At 49.5% G+C, this 26312-nt stretch overlaps 1 protein-coding gene across 4 annotated transcripts in view; it reads left to right on the top strand.

Annotated features, from left to right (window-relative positions):
- Positions 1 to 26312, top strand: part of LOC140418707 (regulating synaptic membrane exocytosis protein 3-like) — a 559728-nt gene that overhangs the window by 481640 nt on the left and 51776 nt on the right. For all 4 annotated transcript variants that reach the window (XM_072502288.1, XM_072502300.1, XM_072502279.1 and 1 more), the window contains one exon: positions 24799 to 24940. In XM_072502288.1, coding sequence (XP_072358389.1) covers positions 24799 to 24940 — 142 coding nt within the window. The remainder of the gene's footprint in view (positions 1 to 24798; positions 24941 to 26312) is intronic.

The raw sequence follows: 26312 nt of genomic DNA, 5'->3' as shown, positions 1-26312 counted from the left end.
TTTTTTTTGGTTAGAGGAGGGGGTAGGGAGGGAAACACTGAAGAAGTGTTTTGGGTTTAAGTGTCACTTGACAACAGCTCCTCCACAAACCACCTTCAAGTTTGGGTTAGCACACGAACGTATGCAAATTCCCCCAGTAACAGCCAATCAGCAGCTCTGCACTACTGCCCTCTGCTGGATCAATGAAGGCTACAGGGGGAAGTCTTATACCTTCATTTGAAGGGTTATCAAAATTGACAGGCAGCGAGAGAGTTTAAAGGCTTTCAAGGCTACAGAGGGAAGACTTGCCACACAACCCTTATCCCGAGAAAGGCCCCTGACCTGATCCCCTCTAGACCAGCTAAAGCCGCCCTGGCGCCCAATTCAATGGGCCAGCAGGAATCCTGGATAGAGCTAATAGCCCCAGAGAACTGCTTTGAAAATTACATATCTTCAGAAGAATGAGATGCTGGAGGGTTCAAAGACTGAATCAACCTGGTTAGATTTAAGGAGCAGGGAAGAATCTGTAACATTGCTGGGTGTATACTATAGAGCCCAAATAGTGAGACACAGATAGAGGAGTCAATCTCTCAGCAACCCACAAAGAAATGTAAAAATAATAGACAACTCTGTGTAAAAGAGACAGGAGGGTAAACAGTCTGAAGGACAAATTATCCGAAAATATGTAATAGTGATCTTTTTGAGTCCAAGCCACAAGGAGAGAAGTTCTGCACGATCTGGTTCTGAGGAATGATTTCAGTATGCTGCAATGTAACAACATCTGGGGAACAGTTTTCTTTTAATGTATTCATGGCAAGTGAGTGTCCCTGCCAAGAACTGAATTTCATCTCTCTCACGCACACTCATCTCTCTCACACACTCATTTCATAGAATCCCTACCGTGCAGGAGGCCATTCAGCCCATCGAGGCTGCACCAACCCTTCTAATGAGCACTCTACCCATTTACACTCCACCGTCCCCCCCACCCTTTCCCCGTATCCCATAACCTAACCTGCACATCCCTAGACATTAAGGGACAATTTATCATGGCCAATCCAACTAACCTGCACATCTTTGGATTGTGGGAGGAAACCGGAGTACCCGGAGGAAACCCACGCACACACAGGGAGAACGTGCAAACTTCACACAGTCACCCAAGGCTGGAATTGAACCCGGGCCCCTGGCGCTGTGCCACAGTGCCACCCTATCTCTCATCTCTCATACACACACACATGCACACTCATCTCTCACAAAAACTCATCTCACACACACACCTCTCTCTCACACGCACACTCATCTCACACACACACACTCTCACACACACACTCACTCTCACACACACCTCTCTCTCAGACGCACACTCATCTCACACACACATCTCTCTCTCTCACGCACACTCATCTCACACACACACCTCTCTCTCACACACACTCATCACACACACACTCTCACACACACATTCATCTCACACACACACACTCACACACACACACTCTCACACACTCACACACACTCACACACACACCTCTCTCTCACACGCACACTTATCTCACACACACACTTATCTCACACACACACTCTCTCACACACACATTCAAACTCAAACTCTCACACACTCATCTCACACACACACTTATCTCACACACACACACTCACTCTCATCTCTCACACACACTCTCATCTCTCACACACACTCTCATCTCTCACACACACACTCACTCTCACACACACACTCATCTCTCACACACACTCAACTCTCACACACACACTCATCTCTCACACGCACACTCATCTCACACACACACACTCTCACACACACACTCACTCTCACACACACCTCTCTCTCAGACGCACACTCATCTCACACACACATCTCTCTCTCTCACGCACACTCATCTCACACACACACCTCTCTCTCACACACACTCATCACACACACACTCTCACACACACATTCATCTCACACACACACACACTCACACACACACACTCTCACACACTCACACACACTCACACACACACCTCTCTCTCACACGCACACTTATCTCACACACACACTTATCTCACACACACACTCTCTCACACACACATTCAAACTCAAACTCTCACACACTCATCTCACACACACACTTATCTCACACACACACACTCACTCTCATCTCTCACACACACTCTCATCTCTCACACACACTCTCATCTCTCACACACACACTCACTCTCACACACACACTCATCTCTCACACACACTCAACTCTCACACACACACTCATCTCTCACACACTCACACACACTCACACACACACCTCTCTCTCACACGCACACTTATCTCACACACACACTTATCTCACACACACACTCTCTCACACACTCACTCACACACACACACACTCATCTCACACACACACTCATCTCACACACACACTTATCTCACACACACACACTCACTCTCATCTCTCACACACACTTTCATCTCTCACACACACTCACTCTCATCTCTCATACACACTCTCATCTCTCACACACACTCTCATCTCTCACACACACTCACTCTCACACACACACTCATCTCTCACACACACTCAACTCTCACACACACACACTCTCACACACTCACACACACTCACACACACACCTCTCTCTCACACGCACACGTATCTCACACACACACTTATCTCGCACACACACTCTCTCACACACTCACTCACACACACACATACTCATCTCACACACACTCATCTCACACACACACACACTCACTCTCACACACACACACTCATCACACACACACTCTCACGCACACACTCACTCTCACACACACACTCATCTCTCACACACACTCAACTCTCACACACACTCATCTCTCACACACACACTCACTCACACACTCACTCACACACACATTCAAACTCACACACACACTCAAACTCTCACACACTCATCTCACACACACACTTATCTCACACACACACTCACTCTCATCTCTCACACACACTTTCATCTCACACACACTCTCATCTCTCATACACACTCTCATCTCTCACACACACTCTCATCTCTCACACACACACTCACTCTCACACACACACTCATCTCTCACACACACTCAACTCTCACACACACACTCATCTCTCACACACACACTCACCACACACTCACTCTCACACACATTCAAACTCACACACACACTCAAACTCTCACACACGCATCTCACACACACTTATCTCACACACACACTCACTCTCATCTCTCACACACACTTTCATCTCTCACACACACTCACTCTCATCTCTCATACACACTCACTCTCATCTCTCACACACACTCTCATCTCTCACACACACTCTCATCTCTCATTCACACACTCACTCTCATCTCTCACACACACTCACTCTCATCTCTCATACACATTCACTCTCATCTCTCACACACACTCTCATCTCTCACACACACTCACTCTCATCTCTCACACACACTCTCATCTCTCACACACACTCTCATCTCTCACACACACTCACTCTCATCTCTCATACACACTCACTCTCATCTCTCACACACACTCTCATCTCTCATTCACACACTCACTCTCATCTCTCACACACACTCACTCTCATCTCTCACACACACTCTCATCTCTCACACACACTCACTCTCATCTCTCACACACACTCACTCTCATCTCTCACACACACTCACTCTCATCTCTCATACACATTCACTCTCATCTCTCACACACACTCTCATCTCTCACACACACTCACTCTCATCTCTCACACACACTCACTCTCATCTCTCACACACACTCTCATCTCTCACACACACTCACTCTCATCTCTCATACACACTCACTCTCATCTCTCACACACACTCTCATCTCTCACACACACTCTCATCTCTCATTCACACACTCACTCTCATCTCTCACACACACTCACTCTCATCTCTCACACACACTCTCATCTCTCACACACACTCACTCTCATCTCTCACACACACTCACTCTCATCTCTCACACACACTCACTGTCATCTGTCATACACACACGCTTACTCTCATCTCACACACACTCACTCTCATCTCATACACACTCACTCTCATCTCTCACACACACTCTCATCTCTCACACACACTCTCATCTCTCATTCACACACTCACTCTCATCTCTCACACACACTCACTCTCATCTCTCACACACACTCTCATCTCTCACACACACTCACTCTCATCTCTCATACACATTCACTCTCATCTCTCACACACACTCACTCTCATCTCTCACACACACTCACTGTCATCTGTCATACACACACGCTTACTCTCATCTCACACACACTCACTCTCATCTCACACACACTCACTCTCATCTCTCATACACACACACTCACTCTCATCTCTCACACACACTCACTCTCATCTCTCACATACACACTCACTCTCATCTCACACACACTCACTCTCATCTCACACACACTCACTCTCATCTCTCATACACACACACTCACTCTCATCTCTCACACACACTCACTCTCATCTCACACGCACACTCACTATCATCTCTCATACACACACACTCACAAAGTTTGATTGCTGCAAGCATTTATTTTTGATGGTAACCATGCATTTCTCTGTACAAACGATTCCAACTCTGTTACTGTAAAATCATGGAGGGAGATGCCTGTCCTCGTATCCATCCTTCTGCCAAGTGCCTGCCGCCCATCCGCGCCCCCCCCCCCCCCCCCCCCCACACAATAGTTATTTGTATTGTTATTTCGGCCTTCTTTTCAGTGTTGTCTGCAGGGTTAAAGAAAGAGTTTGAAGGGTGAAATCTCGGCCTATCGAAGGCTTTTCCTTCAATGTGATTCCATGGCAGCACTGACTCCTTAGCAGATTGCTTCCAGCTAACACATTCATACAAAATCAATTCATATACCCCGAGTGTTGATTAACCTGTGTGAAGCAGAACTCTCACTGTGACCGTCTGTGCATTTGATCATCTTGAAGTTGTATCGTCTGCTTTTCCGGACCTCTTGAAAACAAAGTGGGAAATGAAACACCGGATAATTCTGTTCTGGGGATTGGGTCTGGCTGATGTTCGAGATTGTATTTCTACATTTTGACAATTCTATTCACAGCACACACGTGTTAAATTCCTCGACTCCAGATCCAACTGGGAAATTCTGTTTCCCATCTGCCCAGAGTGAATTAATTACAGTACGAATAAATGGAACAGCCTGTCCCTGCATTCCACCTCAGTCTGCCATTATAATCCTCTATCTTAGCAGACTTAAAGAACATTTGTATGTTAGAACCTTTACCTCAGGTTGTCCCAAAGCATTTTGCAACCAATAAAGTCTTGTTGTTGAGCAGGCAGCCAATTAGCACACAGGAAACTCCCACAGACAGCAGTGTGATAATGACCAATCTGTTTTTGTGATGCTAACTGCACGATAAGCATTTGGCAGCACAGCATTGTTAAGTTTGCTGCCCTTCTTCAAACTAGTGCCAGGGGCTCTTTTACATCCACCCAAGAGGGAAGGTGGAGCCTCAATAAAATAGCTCATCCAAAAGATAGCGTCTCTAACAGTGCAGCACTCCTTCTGTACTACATTGGGTTTGTCAGCCTAGATTATGTGCTCAAGTCTCTGGAATGAGGCTTGAACCCATAAACCTTCTGATTCTGAAGTTGAGAGTGTTCCCCACCGACAGATTAATGATCTGGAAGAAGGAACTGAAGACAGTGTTGCTAAGTTTGCAGGGGATACAAAGATGTATCAAGGGACAGGTAGTGTTGAGGAAGCGGGGAGGATTCAGGAGGACTTGGACAGGCTAGGAGAGTGGGCAAAGAAGTGGCAGATGGAGTACAACATGGAAAAGAGTGAGGTTATGCACTTTGATAGGAAGAATAGAAACATGGCTATTTTTTAAATGGTGAATAGCTTTGGAAATCTGAATTACAAAGGAATCCTAGATCAGGATCTTAATATGCAAGTTCAGTTGGCAGTTATGAAAGGAAATGCAATGTTCATAGATCACAGAATTTACAGTGCAGAAGGAGGCCATTCGACCCATTGAGTCAGCACTGGCCCTTGGAAAGAGCACCCTACTTAAGCCCACGCCTCCACACCATCCCCCCCAACCCAGCAACCCCACCTAACATTTTTGGACACTACGGGCAATTTTAGCATGGCCAGTCCGCCTAACCTGCACTTCTTTGGACTGTGGGGGACTTCCGGTTGCGGCTATGCCTAGGTAGGTCGCACGTTCGGCAGCTCCCGCCAGGAACGGACTTTTGGGCTCTCCAGAGGGGCCCCCACGGCAATTGTTCGACGGCTTCCAGTGTGGGAAGGTGACAGCAGGGTCCCCCCGACATTATATGGATTGGACCAGGAGTGGAGCGGTGAAAAAAGTTATCTTGGGGCAACGAAAAGTGCGAGGGAGGAAAAGCAAGATGGCAACGGGTGGAGACCAAGCAGCATGGGCGCAGTGGTCGCAGGAGCAGCAGGGGTTTCTTAGACGCTGCTTTGAGGAGCTGAAGACAGAAATGCTGGCGCCAATGAAGGCGGCGATTGAGAAGCTTGTGGAGACCCAGAAGGCCCAAGGGGTGGCGATCTGGGAGGTGCGGCAAAAAGCCTCGGAGAACGAGGATGAGATCTTGGGCCTGAAGGTGCCCAAGGCGCATGAGGTGCACGAGGCGCTGCACAAGAGGTGGGTGGAAAAATTTGAGGACCTGGAGAATAGGTCGAGGAGGAAGAATCTTCGGATTGGGTCTCCCTGACGGAGTGGAGGGGCCCGATGCCGGGGCATATATGAGCACGATTCTCAATTCACTGATGGGCACGGGAGCCTTCCCGAGGCCTCTGGAGCTAGATGGGGCTCATCGGGTCCTGGCAAGGAGACCCAAAGCCAACGAGCCACCAAGGGCTGTAGTGGTGAGGTTTCACCGCTTTATGGATAGAGAGTGTGTCCTGAGATGGGCCCTAAAAGAGCGGAGCAGCAGGTGGGAGAACACGGAGATCCGAATTTACCAGGACTGGAGTGCGGAGGTGGCTAAGAGGAGAGCTGGTTTCAATCGGGCTAAGGCGGTGCTCCATCGGAAGGGGGTGAAGTTCGGGATGCTGCAGCCAGCGTGATTGTGGCTCACGTTCCAAGATCGGCACCACTATTTTGAAATGCCCGATGAGGCTTGGAGCTTCATACAGACTGAAAAGGTGGACTCAAATTGAGGGTTTGTCGTGGGGGGATGTTTACTGTGTTCACTGTGTTTATTACGTTTGGGGAATGTTCTTTTGGTTTGAGTGCTGGGTGGGGATGGGTGAATGGATTTGATGTGGGGGCTGTGGGAGAGTGTGGGCGTCGGTGTTGGAGGGGCAGGCCCCCACGAAGGAAGAGGGGGAGTGGAGACCCGGGGATGGGGAGTTAGAGTGAGGCCGCAAAAAGGAGCTGCGCCAGAGGGGGCGGGGCCGGCTCAGGAAAGCGCGGGCTTTTTCCCGTGTTAGGGAAGGACGGGGGTGGGGCCGGGGGGCGGGGGGGGGTGGGGGTGGGGTGGACAGTGCTGGAGAGGAGCGCACACTGACTGCCAAGGGGAGGGGGGATTCTCACACTGGGGGGTCGATGGAATGGCGGGAGAGGCCGGGGTCAGCAAGGGTCAGCTGACTTACGGGAGTGTCATGGGGGAGCAAAATGGCTAGATGTGGATCTAGCGGGGGGGGGGGAGGGAAGGGGGAGGGGGGGAACAGGGTTGCTGCTGCATTGGCCAAAGGGGAGCTGCAGGTAGGCGAGGTGGTCGGGGCGGGGGTCCGCCTGGGGGACTGGAGGGTGCGGGAGGCGCGGGCACTTCTATGGGGATCTGTACAGGTCTGAGCCCCCAGCGGGGGAGGAGGGGATGCGACGATTCTTAGATCAGCTGAGGTTCCCGAGGGTGGAGGAGGAGGAGGTGGCTGGTTTGGGGGCACCTATTGGGCTGGAGGAGCTGGTTAAAGGATATGGGGAGCATGCAGGCGGGGAAGGCCCCAGGGCCGGATGGGTTCCCGGTTGAATTCTAAAGGAAATACGTGGATCTGCTGAGCCCGTTGCTAGTGAGGACTTTCAATAAGGCGAGGGAGGGGGGGGCCTTGCCCCCGACAATGTCTAGGGCGTTGATTTCTTTGATCCTGAAGCGGAACAAGGATCCACTGCAATGTGGCTCGTATAGACCGATCTCGCTCCTCAATGTTCATGCTAAATTGCTGGCAAAGGTGCTGGCTACGAGAATTGAGGACTGTGTCCCGGGGGTGATTCATGAGGACCAGACGGGATTTGTGAAGGGTAGGCAATTAAATACAAATGTGCGGAGGCCCCTCAATGTGCGGAAAGGCACTTTCGGTACCTGGGGATCCAAGTAGCTAGGAGTTGGGGGGCCCTGCACAGGCTCAATTTGACGCGGTTGGTGGAGCAGATGGAGGAGGATTTTAAAAGATGGGATATGCTGCCACTCTCACTAGCGGGTAGGGTGCAGTCGGTCAAAATGACGGTCCTCCCAAGGTTTCACTTTGTGTTCCAGTGCCTTCCCATTATGATCCCCAAGGCCTTTTTCAAACGGGTAAGTAGGAGCATCATGGGTTTTGTGTGGGCGAATATGACACCGAGGGTGAAGAGAGTGTTTCTGGAGCGTAGCACGGATTTTGCGGCTATTATTGGGCAGCCAATGTGGCGATGATCTGTAAGTGGGTAATGGAGGGAGAGGGGGCAGCGTGGAAGAGGTTAGAGATGGCGTCCTGTGTGGGCACGAGCCTGAGGGTGCTGGCGACGGCACCGCTGCCACTCTCGCCGACAAGGTATACCACGAGTCCGGTGGTGGCGGCGACGCTGAAGATCTGGGGGCAGTGGAGGCGACACAGGGGCGAGGTGGGAGCCTCGGTTTGGACCCCGATTCAGGAGAATCATCGGTTCATCCCGGGAAGGATGGATGGGGGGTTTCGGAGCTGGCATCGGGCAGGGATTAGAAGAATGAGGGACCTGTTCATCGATAGGACGTTTGCGAGCCTAGGGGCGCTGGAGGAGAAGTTTGGGTTACCCCCGGGAAACGCTTTCAGGTACATGCAAGTGAGGGCGTTTGTGAGGCGGCAGGTGAGGGAATTCCTGCTGCTCCCAGCACAGGGGATTCAGGACAGGGTGATTTCGGGTGTATGGGTTGGAGAAGGCAAGGTTTCGGCGATTTACCAGGAGCTGAAGGAAGAGGAGGAGGCCTCGGTGGAGGAGCTAAAGGGCAAGTGGGAGGAGGAGCTTGGGGAGGAGATAGATGAGGGTCTGTGGGCCAATGCCCTGAGTAGGGTTAATTCTTCCTCCTCTTGCGCCAGGCTCAGCCTAATACAGTTCAAAGTTACTCACAGAGCGCATATGACAGGGGCGAGGTTGAGTAGGTTCTTTGGGGTGGAGGATCGATGTGGGAGGTGCTCGGGAAGCCCGGCAAATCACATCCACATATTCTGGTCATGCCCGGCACTGGATGGGATTTGGAGGGGTTTTGCGAGGACTATATCCAAGGTGGTGAAAGTCCGGGTCAAGCCGAGCTGGGGGTTGGCATTATTTGGGGTTACGGACGAGCCGGGAGTGCAGAAGGCGAAAGAGACCGGTATTCTGGCCTTTGCGTCCCTGGTAGCCCAGCGGAGGATTTTGCTACTATGGAAAGATGCAAAGCCCCCTAGTGTGGAAGCTTGGATCAATTACATGGCAGGGTTCATCAAGCTGGAGAGGATAAAGTTTGCCTTGCGAGGGTCTGTGCAGGGGTTCCTCAGGCGGTGGCAACCGTTCCTAGACTATCTCGCGGAGCGTTAGGAGGAGGTTAGCAGCAGCAGCAGCCATGGGGAGGTGGGGGGGGGGGGTCTTTTGGGGGGGGGCCTGGGTGGGTGGGGGGGCTTCCCCATTGGTGTTTTTAAATGTCAGATGGGGGGTTATTGTATATGGGGGAAATCCAATGTATAATTTTTGATTGTTGTGTTCTTGTTTCTTTTTGTTGGGGGGGGGGGGGGCGGGGGGGTTGTTGAAAATCTGTTGAAAAATTTGAATAAATATATATATTTTAAAAAAAATTTTGGACTGTGGGAGGAAACCGAAGCACCTGGAGAAAACCCACGCAGAGGGTAGGGCGTGCAGACTCCACACAGACAGTGACGGAAACCAGGAATCGAACCTGGGACCCTGGAGCTGTGAAGCAACTGTGATAACCACTGTGTTGCCGTGCTGTCGTATGAGGAGTGGTTAAGGACTCTGGGTCTGTACTCGATGGAGTTTGGAAGGATGAGGGGGGATCTCATTGAAACTTACAGAATACTGATCGGCCTGGATAGAGTGGACGTGGAGAGGCTGTTTCCGCTGGTAAGAGAGACATGAACCCAAGGCCACAGCCTCAGACTGAAGGGACGATCCTTTAAAACAGAGATGAGAAGGAATTTCTTCAGCCAGAGGGCGGTGAATCTGTGGAATACATTGCCGCAGAAGGCTGTGGAGGCTAAATCACTGAGTATCTTTAAGACAGAGATAGATCGGTTCTTGATTGATAAGGGGATCAGGGGTTATGGGGAGAAGGCAGGAGAATGGGGATGAGAAAAGTATCAGCCATGATTGAATGGCGGAGCAGACTCCACACAGCACATTGGATGGGCCAAGTGGCCTAATTCTGCTCCTGTATCTGATGGTCTTTCAGAGATGCAGCTGTTATTCCTGGAAACTACACAAAGGAATCAGATTGCATTGGAGGCACCAAGGCCTTCATTAAGCGGGATGTCACCTGAGCACTAATATCTCTGGGCACTGGTATTTTTGGATGTTGATGCCATGGGTGCTGGAGGAGCCCCTGGATGTTGGTACCCCTGGGAATGCTGGAGCCCCTGAATGGTGGAACCAGAGGGCACTGGTAAACATGTGTACCAGAACCTCAGAACACTGTTTACCTGGGCACTGGTACCATTGCATATGGGTGCCACATATAATTAGAGCCATTGGCAGCATTTGGGTCCCATTGCCCATTTTGTGTTGACAGTCGGCAGGCTGGTATCTCCAACCTCTGATAAACGTTATTCACCAGGAGTAGGGGTCATCCAATGGGATGAGTTTCACACTCCAAAGAGAAAATGCTGGAAAATCTCAGCAGGTCTTTGGTTTCAGATTCCAGCATCCGCAGTAATTTGCTTTTATCCTGAGTTTCGCACCGATTGATTTGTATAGGCTCAGTCCACTTGAGGTCTCAGGGACACAGCAACGATCCATCCACTCACTGCCCAACAAGTTCCCCACCAAAATATGTGTGTGATAATTCAGCGCAGTCATAATGTAAGGGGGAGGGGTTCAGGGGGTGGGGATTATGATGAGGGGTTGACAGCAAGAACTATCTCACTGTCATGGAGTGAGACCAGAGCCACCAACACAGGATTTGCATTCAGCACAAAGGAAGCCATTCTGTCAATGGAACCTGGGTCACCTTTCTGCAAGAGCTTTCCAATTAATGCCATCCCCCCCCCCCCCCCCCCAACAGCAACACAAGGTTTCCCTTTTGACCATTTACTCCATTCTATTGTTACGATTAAATCTGTTTCCTGCACCTTTTTAGGGCAGTGGTTTCCAGATTGTAACAAATTATTGTGTAGAAAATAATACCTCAGTCTCACCACTGATTTTTTTTAACAATTATCTCAGTCCTCCTGCCACTGAAAATAGTTTCTCTTTATTTACACTATCAAAACCCTTCATTATTTTGAACAGCTCTGAGATTTGCTCCTATAACCTCCTCCGCTGTAAGGTGAACAATCGCAGCTACTCCAGCCTCTCCTCACAACTGACCTGCATCATCCCAGTTTCCATTCTAGTAAATCACTTAACGACAACAAAGCATGAATAGACAATATCTACAAGGCATTCAAGATGATTATGATTGATCTTCTACCTCAACTCCACTTTCCCGCCTACTCCCCATATTCCTTAATTCCCTGAGAGACCAAAAATCTTTCTAAATATACTCTCAATGATGGAGCATCCACAACCCTTTGGGTTTGAGAATTCTAAAGATTCACAACCCTGTGAACAAAGAGGTTTCTCCTCATCTCAGTCCTAAACAGCTCCTTAACCTTGTGCCTCTGTTCCGTGCTTTAGATACTCCAGCCAGGGAAAAGAACCACTCAGTATCTACCACAAGAAGCTTCAGAATATTTTTGAAAATTCATTTGCGGGATGTTGGTGTCACTGGCTAGGCCAACATTCATTATCCATCCCTAGTTGCTCTTGTTGGTGATTAGTTGCCTTCTGGAGTCCATGTGGTGTAGGTACACCTGCTGTGCTGTTAGGGAGGGAGTTCCAGGATTTGACCCAGCGACAGTGAAGGAACGGTGATATATTTCCAAGTTAGGATGGTGAGTGACTTGGAGGGGAACCTCCAGGTGTTGGCGTTCCCAAGTATCTGCTGCTCTTGTCCTTCTAGATGGTAGTGGTCGTGGGTTTGGAAGATGCTGTCTAAAGACCTTGGCGTGTTACTGCAGTGCATCTTGTAGCTGGTACAAAGAACAAAGAACAAAGAAATGTACAGCACAGGAACAGGCCCTTCGGCCCTCCAAGCCCGTGCCGACCATGCTGCCCGACTAAACTACAATCTTCTACACTTCCTGGGTCCGTATCCCTCTATTCCCATCCTATTCATGTATTTGTCAAGATGCCCCTTAAATGTCACTATCGTCCCTGCTTCCACCACCTCCTCCGATAGCGAGTTCCAGGCACCCACTACCCTCTGCGTAAAAAACTTGCCTCGTACATCTACTCTAAACCTTGCCCCTCTCACCTTAAACCTATGCCCCCTAGTAATTGACCCCTCTACCCCGGGGAAAAGCCTCTGACTATCCACTCTGTCTATGCCCTTCATAATTTTGTAGACCCCAATCAGGTCGCCCCTCAACCTCCTTCGTTCCAGTGAGAACAAACTGAGTTTATTCAACCGCTCCTCATAGCTAATGCCCTCCATACCAGGCAACATACTGGTAAATCTCTTCTGCACCCTCTCTAAAGCCTCCACATCCTTCTGGTAGTGTGGCGACCAGAATTGAACACTATCCTCCAAGTGTGGCCTAACTAAGGTTCTATACAGCTGCAACATGACTTGCCAATTCTTATACTCAATGCCCCGGCCAATGAAGGCAAGCATGCTGTATGCCTTCTTGCTGCCGGCTGCTACTGTGCATCAGAGTTGGAGGGAATGAATGTTTGTGGAAGGGGTGTCAATCAAATGGCCTTTTATGCTGGATGGTGTCAAGCTTCTTTAGTGTTGTTGGAACTGCAGTCATCCAGGCAAATGCAGAGTATTCCATCACACTCCTGACTTGGGCCTTGTAGATGGTGGTCAGTCTTTGAGGAGTCGGGAAGTGAGTTACTTGCCATAGAATTCCCAGCCTCTAACCTGCTCTTGAAGCCAAAGTATTTAGATGGCTAGTCTAGTTCAGTTTCTGGTCAATTCTGAGGGCTATTTTAGAGGGCATTTAAGAGTCAATCACATTGCTGTTGGGCTGGAGTGACATGTCGGGCAGACCAGGTAAGGACAGATTTCCTTTCCTAAAGGACACTAGTGAACCAGATGGGTTTCTACTACAATCAACAATGGTTTTATGGTCATCATTGGACTTTTTATTCCAAACATTTTTATTGAATTTAAATTCCACCATCTGCCACATTACCTAAGTCTCTGGATACACATCCAGCAACAATTCCATTGCGTCAGTGCCTCACCAATTCAATTCAATGTATGTTTTGATGTGATCACCTCTTGTTTTCCTAAACTCCAGAGAATATAGACCCAATTTACACAGCCTCTGCTCATAGCTTTATCAGCTCGGTCATCCCAGGACCAATATAGGGAACCTTGGCTGTACTGCCTCAAATGTAAGTATCCTGCCTTAAATATCAAGACCAAAACTATGCACAGTATACCAGGTGTGGTCTCACTGAAATCATGTATAATTGTAGCAAGAATTCTTTTATACTTGCTCTCCAGTCCCTTTCCAACAAAGGTCAACATGCCGTTTTCCTTTCTAATTGCTTGTTGAAACTGCATGCCAACTGTCCTTGAGAAGGTGACCAAACAGGTGGATGAGGGTAAAGCAGTTAATGTGGTGTATTCAGTAAAGCATTTGATAAGCTTCCCCACGGTAGACTACTGCAGAAAATACGGAGGCATGGGATTCAGGGTGATTTAACAGTTTGGATCAGAAATTGGCGAGCTGGAAGAAGATAAAGGGTTGATGTGAAATGTTCAGACTGGAGTCCAGTTACTAGCGGTGTACCACAAGGATCTGTTTTTGGGCCACTGCTGTTTGTCATTTTTATAGATGACCTGGAGGAGGGCGTAGAAGGATGGGTGAGTAAATTTGCAGATGACACTGAAGTCGGTGGAGTTGTGGACAGTGCGGAAGGATGTTACAAGTTACAGAGGTACATAGATAAGCTGCAGCGCTGGGCTGAGAGGTGGCAAATGGAGTTTAATGCAGAAAAGTGTGAGGTGATTCATTTTGGAAGGAATAACAGGAAGACAGAGTACTGGGCTAATGGTAAGATTCTTGGTAGTGCGGATGAGCAGAGAGATGTCGGTGTCCATGTACATAGATCCCTGGAAGTTGCCACCCAGGTTGAGAGGGTTGTTAAGAAGGCGTACGGTGTGTTAGCTTTTATTGTTAGAGGGATTGAGTTTCGGAGCCATGAGGTCATGTTGCAGCTATACAAAACTCTGGTGCGGCCGCATTTGGAGTATTGCGTGAAATTCTGGTCGCCGCATTATAGGAAGGATGTGGAAGCATTGGAAAGGGTGCAGAGGAGATTTACATGAATGTTGCCTGGTATGGAGGGAAGATCTTATGAGGAAAGGCTGAAGGACTTGAGGCTGTTTTCGTTCGAGAGAAGAAGGTTAAGAGATGACTTAATTGAGGCATACAAGATGATCAGAGGATTAGATAGGGTGGACAGTGAGAGCCTTTTTCCTTGGGTGGTGATGTCTAGCACAAGGGGACATAGCTTTAAATTGAGGGGAGATAGATATAGGACAGGTGTCAGAGATAGGTTCTTTACTCAGAGAGTAGTCAGGGTGTGGAATGCCCTGCCTGCAACAGTAATGGACTCGCCAACACTAAGGGCATTCAAATGGTCATTGGATAGACATATGGACGATAAGGGAATAGTGTAGATGGGCTTTAGAGTGGTTTCACAGGTTGGCGCAACATTGAGGGCCGAAGGGCCTGTACTGCGCTGTAATGTTCTATGTTCTATGTTTCCGTGTCCCTTTTACAAGTACACCCAAGTCACTCCGAATATCAGCATTTGGAAGTTTCACACCTTTTTAAAACAAAATATTCTGGGTGGGGTCACTTGTGAGCGCGGGAGCAACGAGCTCTGGTTCTACGTGTCTTTTAATCCTGTATTTTATCCTAATGAGCTTCCCATAATTAATGATTTTGGGGATATATGTCTTGTGTTATATTGGCCAATTTTAGCAATGAGGAGCCGAGTTAAAGTAAAACATCCTCATTTGATTGAGGCGGTCGGCGGTGACCAAGTTTGCAGTGGATGGTTTTGCTGGTGAGCGCGTCCACACCTCGGTGAAGACTGCATCAAGATGATGGCTGCCATTGCAAATTATGTTCTGGATGCTGATCTCGGCTCCATCGTGTTGGTTTATGGGGCTCACTTTGATGAACGGTGAAATATCTTTGATAGAATGTAGAAGCGGAGAAGAGAAACCACGAGTGAATCGCACAAGAGCCTCAAATTAGGCTCAGCACCGGGCCGGTGACAAGTCACCTGACTCGCTTCACCCAACGCGATGTGAATCTTGCCTTCGCTTGGGCGAGACAGAATGTTTCAGCAGTGGGCAGCAACTCTACCTCCTCTGTTAGATGGGGAGTCAAATTATATCACAACAGGTTAATCCCTGGAGTGTGAAAAACACCTTAAGAGACAGCTAAAGATTCATTGTTGCTTATTCACGGTGACACCAACAGAATGGCACAGACTAGGTATTAAGGTGGGTGAATGAGATGTGGTAGAGTGAGACAGGATATTAATGGGGATGAATGGGGTAGAGTGAGATGGGGTATTAATGGGGTGAAAGGGGTAGAGTGAGACTGGGTATGACTGGGGTAGAGTGAGACTGGGCATTAATGAGGGTGAATGGGGTACAGTGATACTGGGTATTAATGGGGGTGAATGGGGTAGAATGATACTGGGTATTAATGAGGGTGAATAAGGTAGAGTGAGACTGGGTATTAATGGGGGCGAATGGGGTAGAGTCAGGCTGCGTATCGATGGGGGTGAATAGGGTAGAGTGAGACTGGGTATTATGAGGGTGAATGGGGTACAGTGAGACTGCGTATTGATGGGGTGAATGGGGTACAGTGAGACTGGGTATTAATGGGGTGAATGGGGTAGAGTGAGACTGGGTATTGATGGGGTGAATGGGGTCGAGTGAGACTGGGTATGAATGGGGGTGAATGGGGTCGAGTGAGGCTGCGTATCAGTGGGGGTGAATAGGCTAGAATGAGACTGGGTATTATGTGGGTGAATGGGGTACAGAGAGACTGGGTATTAATGAGGGTGAATGGGATAGAGTGAGCTGGGTATTGACGGGGGTGAATGGGGTAGAGTGAGACTGGGCATTAATGGGGGTGAATGGGGTAGAGCGAGACTGTGTATTGATGGGGTAGAGTGAGACTGGGTATTAATGGGGATGAATGGGGTAGAGTGAGACTGGGTATAGATGGGGGTGAATGGGGTACAGTGAGACTGGGCATTGATGGGAGTGAATGGGGTAGAGTGAGACTGGGTATTGATGGGGGAGAATGGGGTAGAGTGAGACTGGACATTGATGGGGGTGAATGGGGTAGACCGTGCTGGGGTATTGATGGGGGTGAATGGGGTAGAGTGAGACTGGGTATCGATGGGGGTGAATGGGGTAGAGTGAGCCTGGGTATTGATGGGGTGAATGGGGTCGAGTGAGACTGGGTATTAATGGGGGGAATGGAGTACAGTGAGACTGGGCATTGATGGGGTGAATGGGGTAGAGTGAAACTGGGCATTGATGGGGGTGAATGGGGTAGAGTGAGACTGGGTATTAATGGGGGTGAATGGACTAGAGTGAGACTGGGTATTGAGGGGAGTGAATGGGGTAGAGTGAGACTGGGTATTGGTGGGGGAGAATGGGGTAGAGTGAGACTGGACATTGATGGGGGTGAATGGGGTAGACTGTGCTGGGGTATTGATTGGGGTGAATGGGGTAGAGTGAGACTGGGTATGGATGGGGGTCAATGGGGTAGAGTGATACTGCGTATTAATCGGGGTGCATGGGGATGAGTGAGACTGGGCACTCATGGGAGTGAATGGGGTACAGTGAGACTGGGTATGAATGGGGGTGAATGGGGTAGAGTGCTACTGGGTATTGATAGGGGTGAATGGGGTAGAGTGAGACTGGGTATTAATGGGGTGAATGGGGTAGAGTGAGACTGGGTTTTAATGGGGTGAATGGGGTAGAGTGAGACTGGGTATTGATGGGGGTGAATGGGGTAGAGTGAGACTGGGTATCGATGGGGGTGAATGGGGTAGAGTGAGCCTGGGTATTGATGGGGGTGAATGGGGTCGAGTGAGACTGGGTATTAATGGGGGGAATGGAGTACAGTGAGACTGGGCATTGATGGGGTGAATGGGGTAGAGTGAAACTGGGCATTGATGGGGGTGAATGGGGTAGAGTGAGACTGGGTATTAATGGGGGTGAATGGAGTAGAGTGAGACTGGGTATTGAGGGGAGTGAATGGGGTAGAGTGAGACTGGGTATTGATGGGGGAGAATGGGGTAGAGTGAGACTGGGCATTGATGGGGGTGAATGGGGTAGAGTGAGACTGGGTATTAATGGGGGTGAATGGAGTAGAGTGAGACTGGGTATTGATGGGGGAGAATGGGGTAGAGTGAGACTGGACATTGATGGGGGTGAATGGGGTAGACTGTGCTGGGGTATTGATTGGGGTGAATGGGGTAGAGTGAGACTGGGTATGGATGGGGGTCAATGGGGTAGAGTGATACTGCGTATTAATCGGGGTGCATGGGGATGAGTGAGACTGGGCACTCATGGGAGTGAATGGGGTACAGTGAGACTGGGTATGAATGGGGGTGAATGGGGTAGAGTGAGACTGGGTATTAATGGGGTGAATGGGGTAGAGTGAGACTGGGTTTTAATGGGGTGAATGGGGTAGAGTGAGACTGGGTATTGATGGGGTGAATGGGGTAGAGTGAGACTGGGCATTGATTGGGTGAATGGCGTTGAGTGAGACTGGGTATTAATGGGGGTGAATGGAGTACAGTGAGACTGGGTATTGATGGGGGTGAATGGGGTAGAGTGAGACTGGGTATTAATGGGGGTGAATGTAGTACAGTGAGACTGGGCATTGATGGGAGTGAATGGGGTAGAGTGAGACTGGGTATTGATGGGGGAGAATGGGGTAGAGTGAGACTGGACATTGATGGGGGAGAATGGGGTAGAGTGAGACTGGGTATTAATGGGGGTGAATGGAGTACAGTGAGACTGGGCATTGATGGGAGTGAATGGGGTAGAGTGAGACTGGGTATTGATGGGGGAGAATGGGGTAGAGTGAGACTGGACATTGATGGGGTGAATGGGGTAGACTGTGCTGGGGTATTGATGGGGGTGAATGGGGTAGAGTGAGACTGGGTATCGATGGGGGTGAATGGGGTAGAGTGAGACTGGGTATTGATGGGGTGAATGGGGTCGAGTGAGACTGGGTATTGATGGGGGAGAATGGGGTAGAGTGAGACTGGGTTTTCATGAGGTGAATGGGGTAGAGTGAGACTGGGTATTAATGGGGATGAAAGGGGTAGAGTGAGACTGGATATTAATGGGGGAATGGAGTACAGTGAGACTGGGCATTGATGGGGTGAATGGGGTAGAGTGAAATTGGGCATTGGTGGGGTGAATGGGGTAGAGTGAGACTGGGTATTAATGGGGGTGAATGGAGTAGAGTGAGACTGGGTATTGATGGGGGAGAATGGGGTAGAGTGGGACTGGACATTGATGGGGTGAATGGGGTAGACTGTGCTGGGGTATTAATGGGGGTGAATGGAGTAGAGTGAGACTGGGTATTGAGGGGAGTGAATGGGGTAGAGTGAGACTGGGTATTGATGGGGGAGAATGGGGTAGAGTGAGACTGGGCATTGATGGGGGTGAATGGGGTAGAGTGAGACTGGGTATTGATGGGGGAGAATGGGGTAGAGTGAGACTGGACTTTGATGGGGGTGAATGGGGTAGACTGTGCTGGGGTATTGATTGGGGTGAATGGGGTAGAGTGAGACTGGGTATGGATGGGGGTCAATGGGGTAGAGTGATACTGCGTATTAATCGGGGTGCATGGGGATGAGTGAGACTGGGCACTCATGGAAGTGAATGGGGTACAGTGAGACTGGGTATGAATGGGGGTGAATGGGGTAGAGTGATACTGGGTATTGATAGGGGTGAATGGGGTAGAGTGACTGGGTATTAATGGGGTGAATGGGGTAGAGTGAGACTGGGTATTAATGGGGGTGAATGGAGTAGAGTGAGACTGGGTATTGATGGGGGTGAATGGGGTAGAGTGAGACTGGGTATCGATGGGGGAGAATGGGGTAGAGTGGGACTGGACATTGATGGGGGTGAATGGGGTAGACTGTGCTGGGGTATTAATGGGGGTGAATGGAGTAGAGTGAGACTGGGTATTGAGGGGAGTGAATGGGGTAGAGTGAGACTGGGTATTGATGGGGGAGAATGGGGTAGAGTGAGACTGGACTTTGATGGGGGTGAATGGGGTAGACTGTGCTGGGGTATTGATTGGGGTGAATGGGGTAGAGTGAGACTGGGTATGGATGGGGGTCAATGGGGTAGAGTGATACTGCGTATTAATCGGGGTGCATGGGGATGAGTGAGACTGGGCACTCATGGAAGTGAATGGGGTACAGTGAGACTGGGTATGAATGGGGGTGAATGGGGTAGAGTGATACTGGGTATTGATAGGGGTGAATGGGGTAGAGTGACTGGGTATTAATGGGGTGAATGGGGTAGAGTGAGACTGGGTTTTAATGGGGTGAATGGGGTAGAGTGAGACTGGGTATTGATGGGGTGAATGGGGTAGAGTGAGACTGGGTATTGATGGTGGTGAATGGAGTAGAGTGAGACTGGGTATTGATGGGGAGAATTGGGTAGAGTGAGACTGGTTATTGATGGGGTTGAATGGTGCAGAGTGAGACTGGGTATTAATGGGGGTGAATGGAGTACAGTGAGACTGGGTATTGATGGTGGTGAATGGGATAGAGTGAGACTGAGCATTGATGGGGAGAATTGGGTAGAGTGAGACTGGATATTAATGGGGGTCAATTGGGTAGAGTGAGACTGGTTATTGATGGGGTTGAATGGGTGAGATTGAGACTGGTTATTGATGGGGTTGAATGGTGCAGAGTGAGACTGGTTATTAATGGGGGTGAATGGGGTAGAGTGAGACTGGGCATTGATGGCGGTGAATGGGATAGACTGTGCTTGGGTATTGATGGGGTGAATGGGGTAGAGTGGGACTGGGTATTAATGGAGGTGAATGGGGTGGAGTGAAACTGGGTATTGATGGGGTGAATGGGGTAGAGTGAGACTGTGTATTAATGGGGGTGAATGGGGTAGAGTGAGACTGGCCATTGATGCGGGTGAATGGGGTAGAGTGAGACTGGGTATTGATGGGGGAGAATGGGGTAGAGTGAGACTGGACATTGATGGGGGTGAATGGGGTAGACTGTGCTGGGGTATTGATGGGGGTGAATGGGGTAGAGTGAGACTGGGTATCGATGGGGTGAATGGGGTAGAGTGAGACTGGGTATTGGTGGGGGTGAATGGGGGAGAGTGAGACTGGGTGTTAATGGGGGTGAATGGGGTAGACTGAGACTGCTATTGATGGGGGTGCTGGGGTAGAGTGAGACTGGGCATTGATGGGGGTGATTGGGGTAGAATGAGACTGGGCATTGATGGGGTGAATGGGTTAGAGTGAGACTGGGCATTGATGGGGTGAATGGGGTAGAGTGAGACTGGATATTAATGGGGGTGAATGGGGTAGAGTGAGACTGGGTATTAATGGGGGTGAATGGGGTAGAGTGAGACTGGACATTGATGGGGTGAATGGGGTAGAGTGAGACAGGATATTAATGGGGGGTGAATGGGGTAAAGTGAGACTCGTTATTGATCGGGTACAGGTAGACTGGGTATTGATGGCGTACTGAGAGACAGGGTATTGATGGGGGTGAATTGGGTAGAATGAGACTGGGCATTGATAGGGTAGAGTGAGACTGGGCATTTATGGGGGTGAATGGGGTAGAGTGAGAATGAGCATTGATGGGGTGAATGGGGTAGAGTGAGACTAGGTATTGATGGGGGTGAATGGGTTAGAGTGAGACTGGGCATTGATGGGGTGAATGGGGTAGAGTGAGACTGGGTATTAATGGGGGTGAATGGGGTAGAGTGAGACTGGCCATTGATGCGGGTGAATGCGGTAGAGTGAGACTGGGTATTGATGGGGGAGAATGGGGTAGAGTGAGACTGGACATTGATGGGGGTGAATGGGGTAGACTGTGCTGGGGTATTGATGGGGGTGAATGGGGTAGAGTGAGACTGGGTATCGATGGGGGTGAATGGGGTAGAGTGAGACTGGGTATTGGTGGGGGTGAATGGGGGAGAGTGTGACTGGGTGTTAATGGGGGTGAATGGGGTAGACTGAGACTGCTATTGATGGGGGTGCTGGGGTAGAGTGAGACTGGGCATTGATGGGGGTGATTGGGGTAGAATGAGACTGGGCATTGATGGGGTGAATGGGTTAGAGTGAGACTGGGCACTGATGGGGTGAATGGGGTAGAGTGAGACTGGATATTAATGGGGGTGAATGGGGTAGAGTGAGACTGGGTATTAATGGGGGTGAATGTGGTAGAGTGAGACTGGGCATTGATGGGGTGAATGGGATAGAGTGAGACTGGGCATTGACGGGGGTGAATGGGGTAGCATGAGACTGGGTATTTATGGGGGTGAAGGTGGTAGAATGAGACTGGTTATTGATGGGGTAGAGTGAGACTGGGCATTGATGGGGGTGAATGGGGTAGAGTCAGACTGGGCATTGATGCGGGTGAATGAGGTAGAGTGAAACTGGATATTGATGGGGGAGAATAGGGGAGAGTGAGACTGGGTATCGATGGGGGTGAATGGGGTAGAGTGAGAGTGGGTATTGATGGGGTGAATGGGGTTGAGTGAGACAGGAAATTAATGGGGGTGGATGGGGTAGAGTGAGACTGGGTGTTGATGGGGTAGAGTGAGACTGGGTATTGATGGGGGTGATTGGGGTAGAGTGAGACTGGGCATTGATGGGGTAGAGTGAGACTGGGCATTGATGGGGGTGAATGGGGTAGAGTGAGACTGGGCATTGATGAGGTGAATGGGGTAGAGTGAGACAGGATATTAATGGGGGGTGAATGGGGTAAAGTGAGACTCGTTATTGATCGGGTACAGTGAGACTGGGTATTGATGGCGTACTGAGAAACAGGGTATTGATGGGGGTGAATTGGGTAGAATGAGACTGGGCATTGATAGGGTAGAGTGAGACTGGGCATTTATGGGGGTGAATGGGGTTGAGTGAGAATGAGCATTGATGGGGTGAATGGGGTAGAGTGAGACTAGGTATTGATGGGGGTGAATGGGTTAGAGTGAGACTGGGCATTGATGGGGTGAATGGGGTAGAGTGAGACTGGATATTAATGGGGGTGAATGGGGTCGAGTGAGACTGGGTATTAATGGGGGTGAATGGGGTAGAGTGAGACTTGGCATTGATGGGGTGAATGGGGTAGAGTGAGACAGGATATTAATGGGGGGTGAATGGGGTAAAGTGAGACTCGTTATTAATGGGGTACAGTGAGACTGGGTATTGATGGCGTACTGAGAGACAGGGTATTGATGGGGGTGAATTGGGTAGAATGAGACTGGGCATTGATAGGGTAGAGTGAGACTGGGTATTTATGGGGGTGAATGGGGTAGAGTGAGAATGAGCATTGATGGGGTGAATGGGGTAGAGTGAGACTAGGTATTGATGGGGGTGAATGGGTTAGAGTGAGACTGGGCATTGATGGGGTGAATGGGGTAGAGTGAGATTGGGCATTGATGGGGGTGAATGGGGTCGAGTGAGACTGGGTATTAATGGGGGTGAATGGGGTAGAGTGAGACTGGGCATTGGTGGGGTGAATGGGGTAGAGTGAGACAGGATATTAATGGGGGTTGAATGAGGTAGAGTGAGACTGGTTATTGATGGGCACAGTGAGACTGGGTATTGATGGCGTACAGAGAGACAGGGTATTGATGGGGGTGAATTGGGTAGAGTGAGACTGGGCATTGATAGGGTAGAGTGAGACTGGGCATTTATGGTGGTGAATGGGGTAGAGTGAGACTGAGCATTGATGGGGTGAATGGGGTAGAGTGAGACTAGGTATTGATGGGGGTGAATGGGGTAGAGCAAGACTCAGCATTGATGGGAGTGATTGGGGTAGAGTGAGACTGGGCATTGATGGGGGTGAATAGGCTAGAGTGAGACTGGGCATTGATGGGGTGAATGGGATAGAGTGAGACTGGGCATTGACGGGGGTGAATGGGGTAGCATGAGACTGGGTATTTATGGGGGTGAAGGTGGTAGAATGAGACTGGTTATTGATGGGGTAGAGTGAGACTGGGCATTGATGGGGGTGAATGGGGTAGAGTCAGACTGGGCATTGATGCGGGTGAATGAGGTAGAGTGAAACTGGGTATTGATGGGGGAGAATAGGGGAGAGTGAGACTGGGTATCGATGGGGGTGAATGGGGTAGAGTGAGAGTGGGTATTGATGGGGTGAATGGGGTTGAGTGAGACAGGAAATTAATGGGGGTGGATGGGGTAGAGTGAGACTGGGTGTTGATGGGGTAGAGTGAGACTGGGTATTGATGGGGGTGATTGGGGTAGAGTGAGACTGGGCATTGATGGGGTAGAGTGAGACTGGCATTGATGGGGGTGAATGGGGTAGAGTGAGACTGGGCATTGATGAGGTGAATGGGGTAGAGTGAGACTGGGTATTGATGCGGGTGAATGGGGCCGTGTGGGACTGGGTATTAATGGGGTAGAATGGGGTAGAGTGAGACTGGGTATTGATGGGGGTGAATGGGGTAGAGTGAGACTGGGTATTGATGGCGTGAATGGGATAGAGTGAGACTGGGTATTGATGGGGGTGAATGGGGTAGAGTGAGACTGGGTATTGGTGGCGTGAATGGGGTAGAGTGAGACTGGGTATTGATGGCGTGAATGGGATAGAGTGAGACTGGGTATTGATGGCGTGAATGGGATAGAGTGAGACTGGGTATTGATGGGGGTGAATGGGGTAGAGTGAGACTGGGTATTGATGGCGTGAATGGGATAGAGTGAGACTGGGTATTGATGGGGGTGAATGGGGTAGAGTGAGACTGGGTATTGGTGGCGTGAATGGGGTAGAGTGAGACTGGGTATTGATGGGGGTGAATGGGATAGAGTGAGACTGGGTATTGATGGCGTGAATGTGATAGAGTGAGACTGGGTATTGATGGGGGGAATGGGGTAGAGTGAGACTGGGTATTGTTGGGGGTGAATGGGGTGGAGTGAGACTGGGCATTAATGGGGGTGAATGGGGTAGAGTGAGACTGGGCAGTGATGGGCCACAGACAGAATCAACACATCTAATGATGCTAAACTTCGTTGGTTTTTGTCCCTGCAGAGGCTGCATCAAAGAAATTACGAAGCAACATTCGGAGAAGCACCGAGACGGGGTTCGCCGTGGAAATGAGGAACCGAGTAACTCGACAAAGTAGCAGAGAATCGACAGATGGCAGCACCAACAGTAACAGCTCTGATGGCAAGTGAGTATCCGCAAAGGAGACGAAACAAAGACAGTAACAGTCTTGGAAAGACGGCCCACTTTTAGCAAATCATCCAGTTGCCACATCCTCTCTGGACGTTTGTCCTTTCACATATCCCCTTGCAGAATCGTGTGATCTAAAAGTCATCCGACTCGGTAGCAATGTTATATTTGCTCACTGCAACATGTTATAGCAAGTATATTTATGTGCAATTACATTAAAGAAATAAAGCAAATTATAATTAGTCGAACAGTAAGTTTTTAATAAGTAAAGTCTGTGGCGAGTTCTGAAGTAGAAACTGAGGCGGTATTCTGTATTTTCCAAGAGTGGAATTTAATCCAGCTCATCAGAATGGGAAACATGTTCGCGGACCCTTCTTCATCTTGGGAGGAGGCATGCGTACGTCTCCTGGCAGCAAGAAAACATCCCACGGTTAATTTGGAGACAGAAAGAGGCCAATTCCAAGAAGCTCGCCCACTGATGGCCGGATGTCAATTAGACTCATTATTGAACCAGTTGACACCAATTATCCCAGAGCCCACAAAAATGTAGTGGTGCTTTAGGGATTAAATGGGAATTGCACAGCTTTCCTGTGCATGCCAGAGGCACAGGGCTGGGTTTGCCAGTTGCGTTCCTCATAGGGACCCAGCATTGGGCTGGGAGAGGTTCCTAAAAAAAATCCCTGTCCATGCCTCCTACTCTCTTGCCCATTTATCCCATGAACCCCTCTTCTTGCAACCCCCATCTCACCCTCATTCATCTGAGTCCAGGAATCCAATGACAGTCCCTGATGAAATACCTGGGGCATTATCTGTAGCAACTTCCAGTGGCACTGCTGGAAACGAGCACTGCCAGCTTCTGATTGGCCCACTTCTTAATTTTCTCAACACCTGTCGCAGGCTCAGAGTGATAGATAGACATCTGAGATTCAATCGTTTTCCTTTACCACTTCCTCAGTTGCTTTCATGTCCTATGCTCTTGGACATTTCAAGAGATGAAGAGTATCTCTACCAGTATTGCACTGTCCACTTGAAGATGCATGTGTTGGAAAGGGGCTGTACACCATCAGCAGTAGCGGAAATGTACTCAACCACAATCTGTAACCTCACGGCCTGGCATATTCCTCACTTTATTATTACCACCAAGCCAGTGTAGGAACCCTGGTTCAGTTAAGAATGCTGGAGATCATGTCAGGAGCAGCAACAGGCATACTGAAAAATGAAGTTCAATCTGGTCAAGCCACAACACAGGACATGCCAAACAGTGGAAGCACTGCGGTTCTCCCTGTCATTAACCCCGCCCATCACATGTAGTATCAAGGACTCCCAGCAAAATTGAGATCAATGGGAACCTGGGGGAAATCTCTCCACTG

Source organism: Scyliorhinus torazame, chromosome 1 (assembly GCF_047496885.1).
Source record: "Scyliorhinus torazame isolate Kashiwa2021f chromosome 1, sScyTor2.1, whole genome shotgun sequence".
Classification (NCBI taxonomy): Eukaryota; Metazoa; Chordata; class Chondrichthyes; order Carcharhiniformes; family Scyliorhinidae; genus Scyliorhinus; species Scyliorhinus torazame.
The sequence above is the reverse complement of the archived record's forward strand: the minus strand, read 5'-3'. Positions and strand labels throughout refer to the sequence as shown.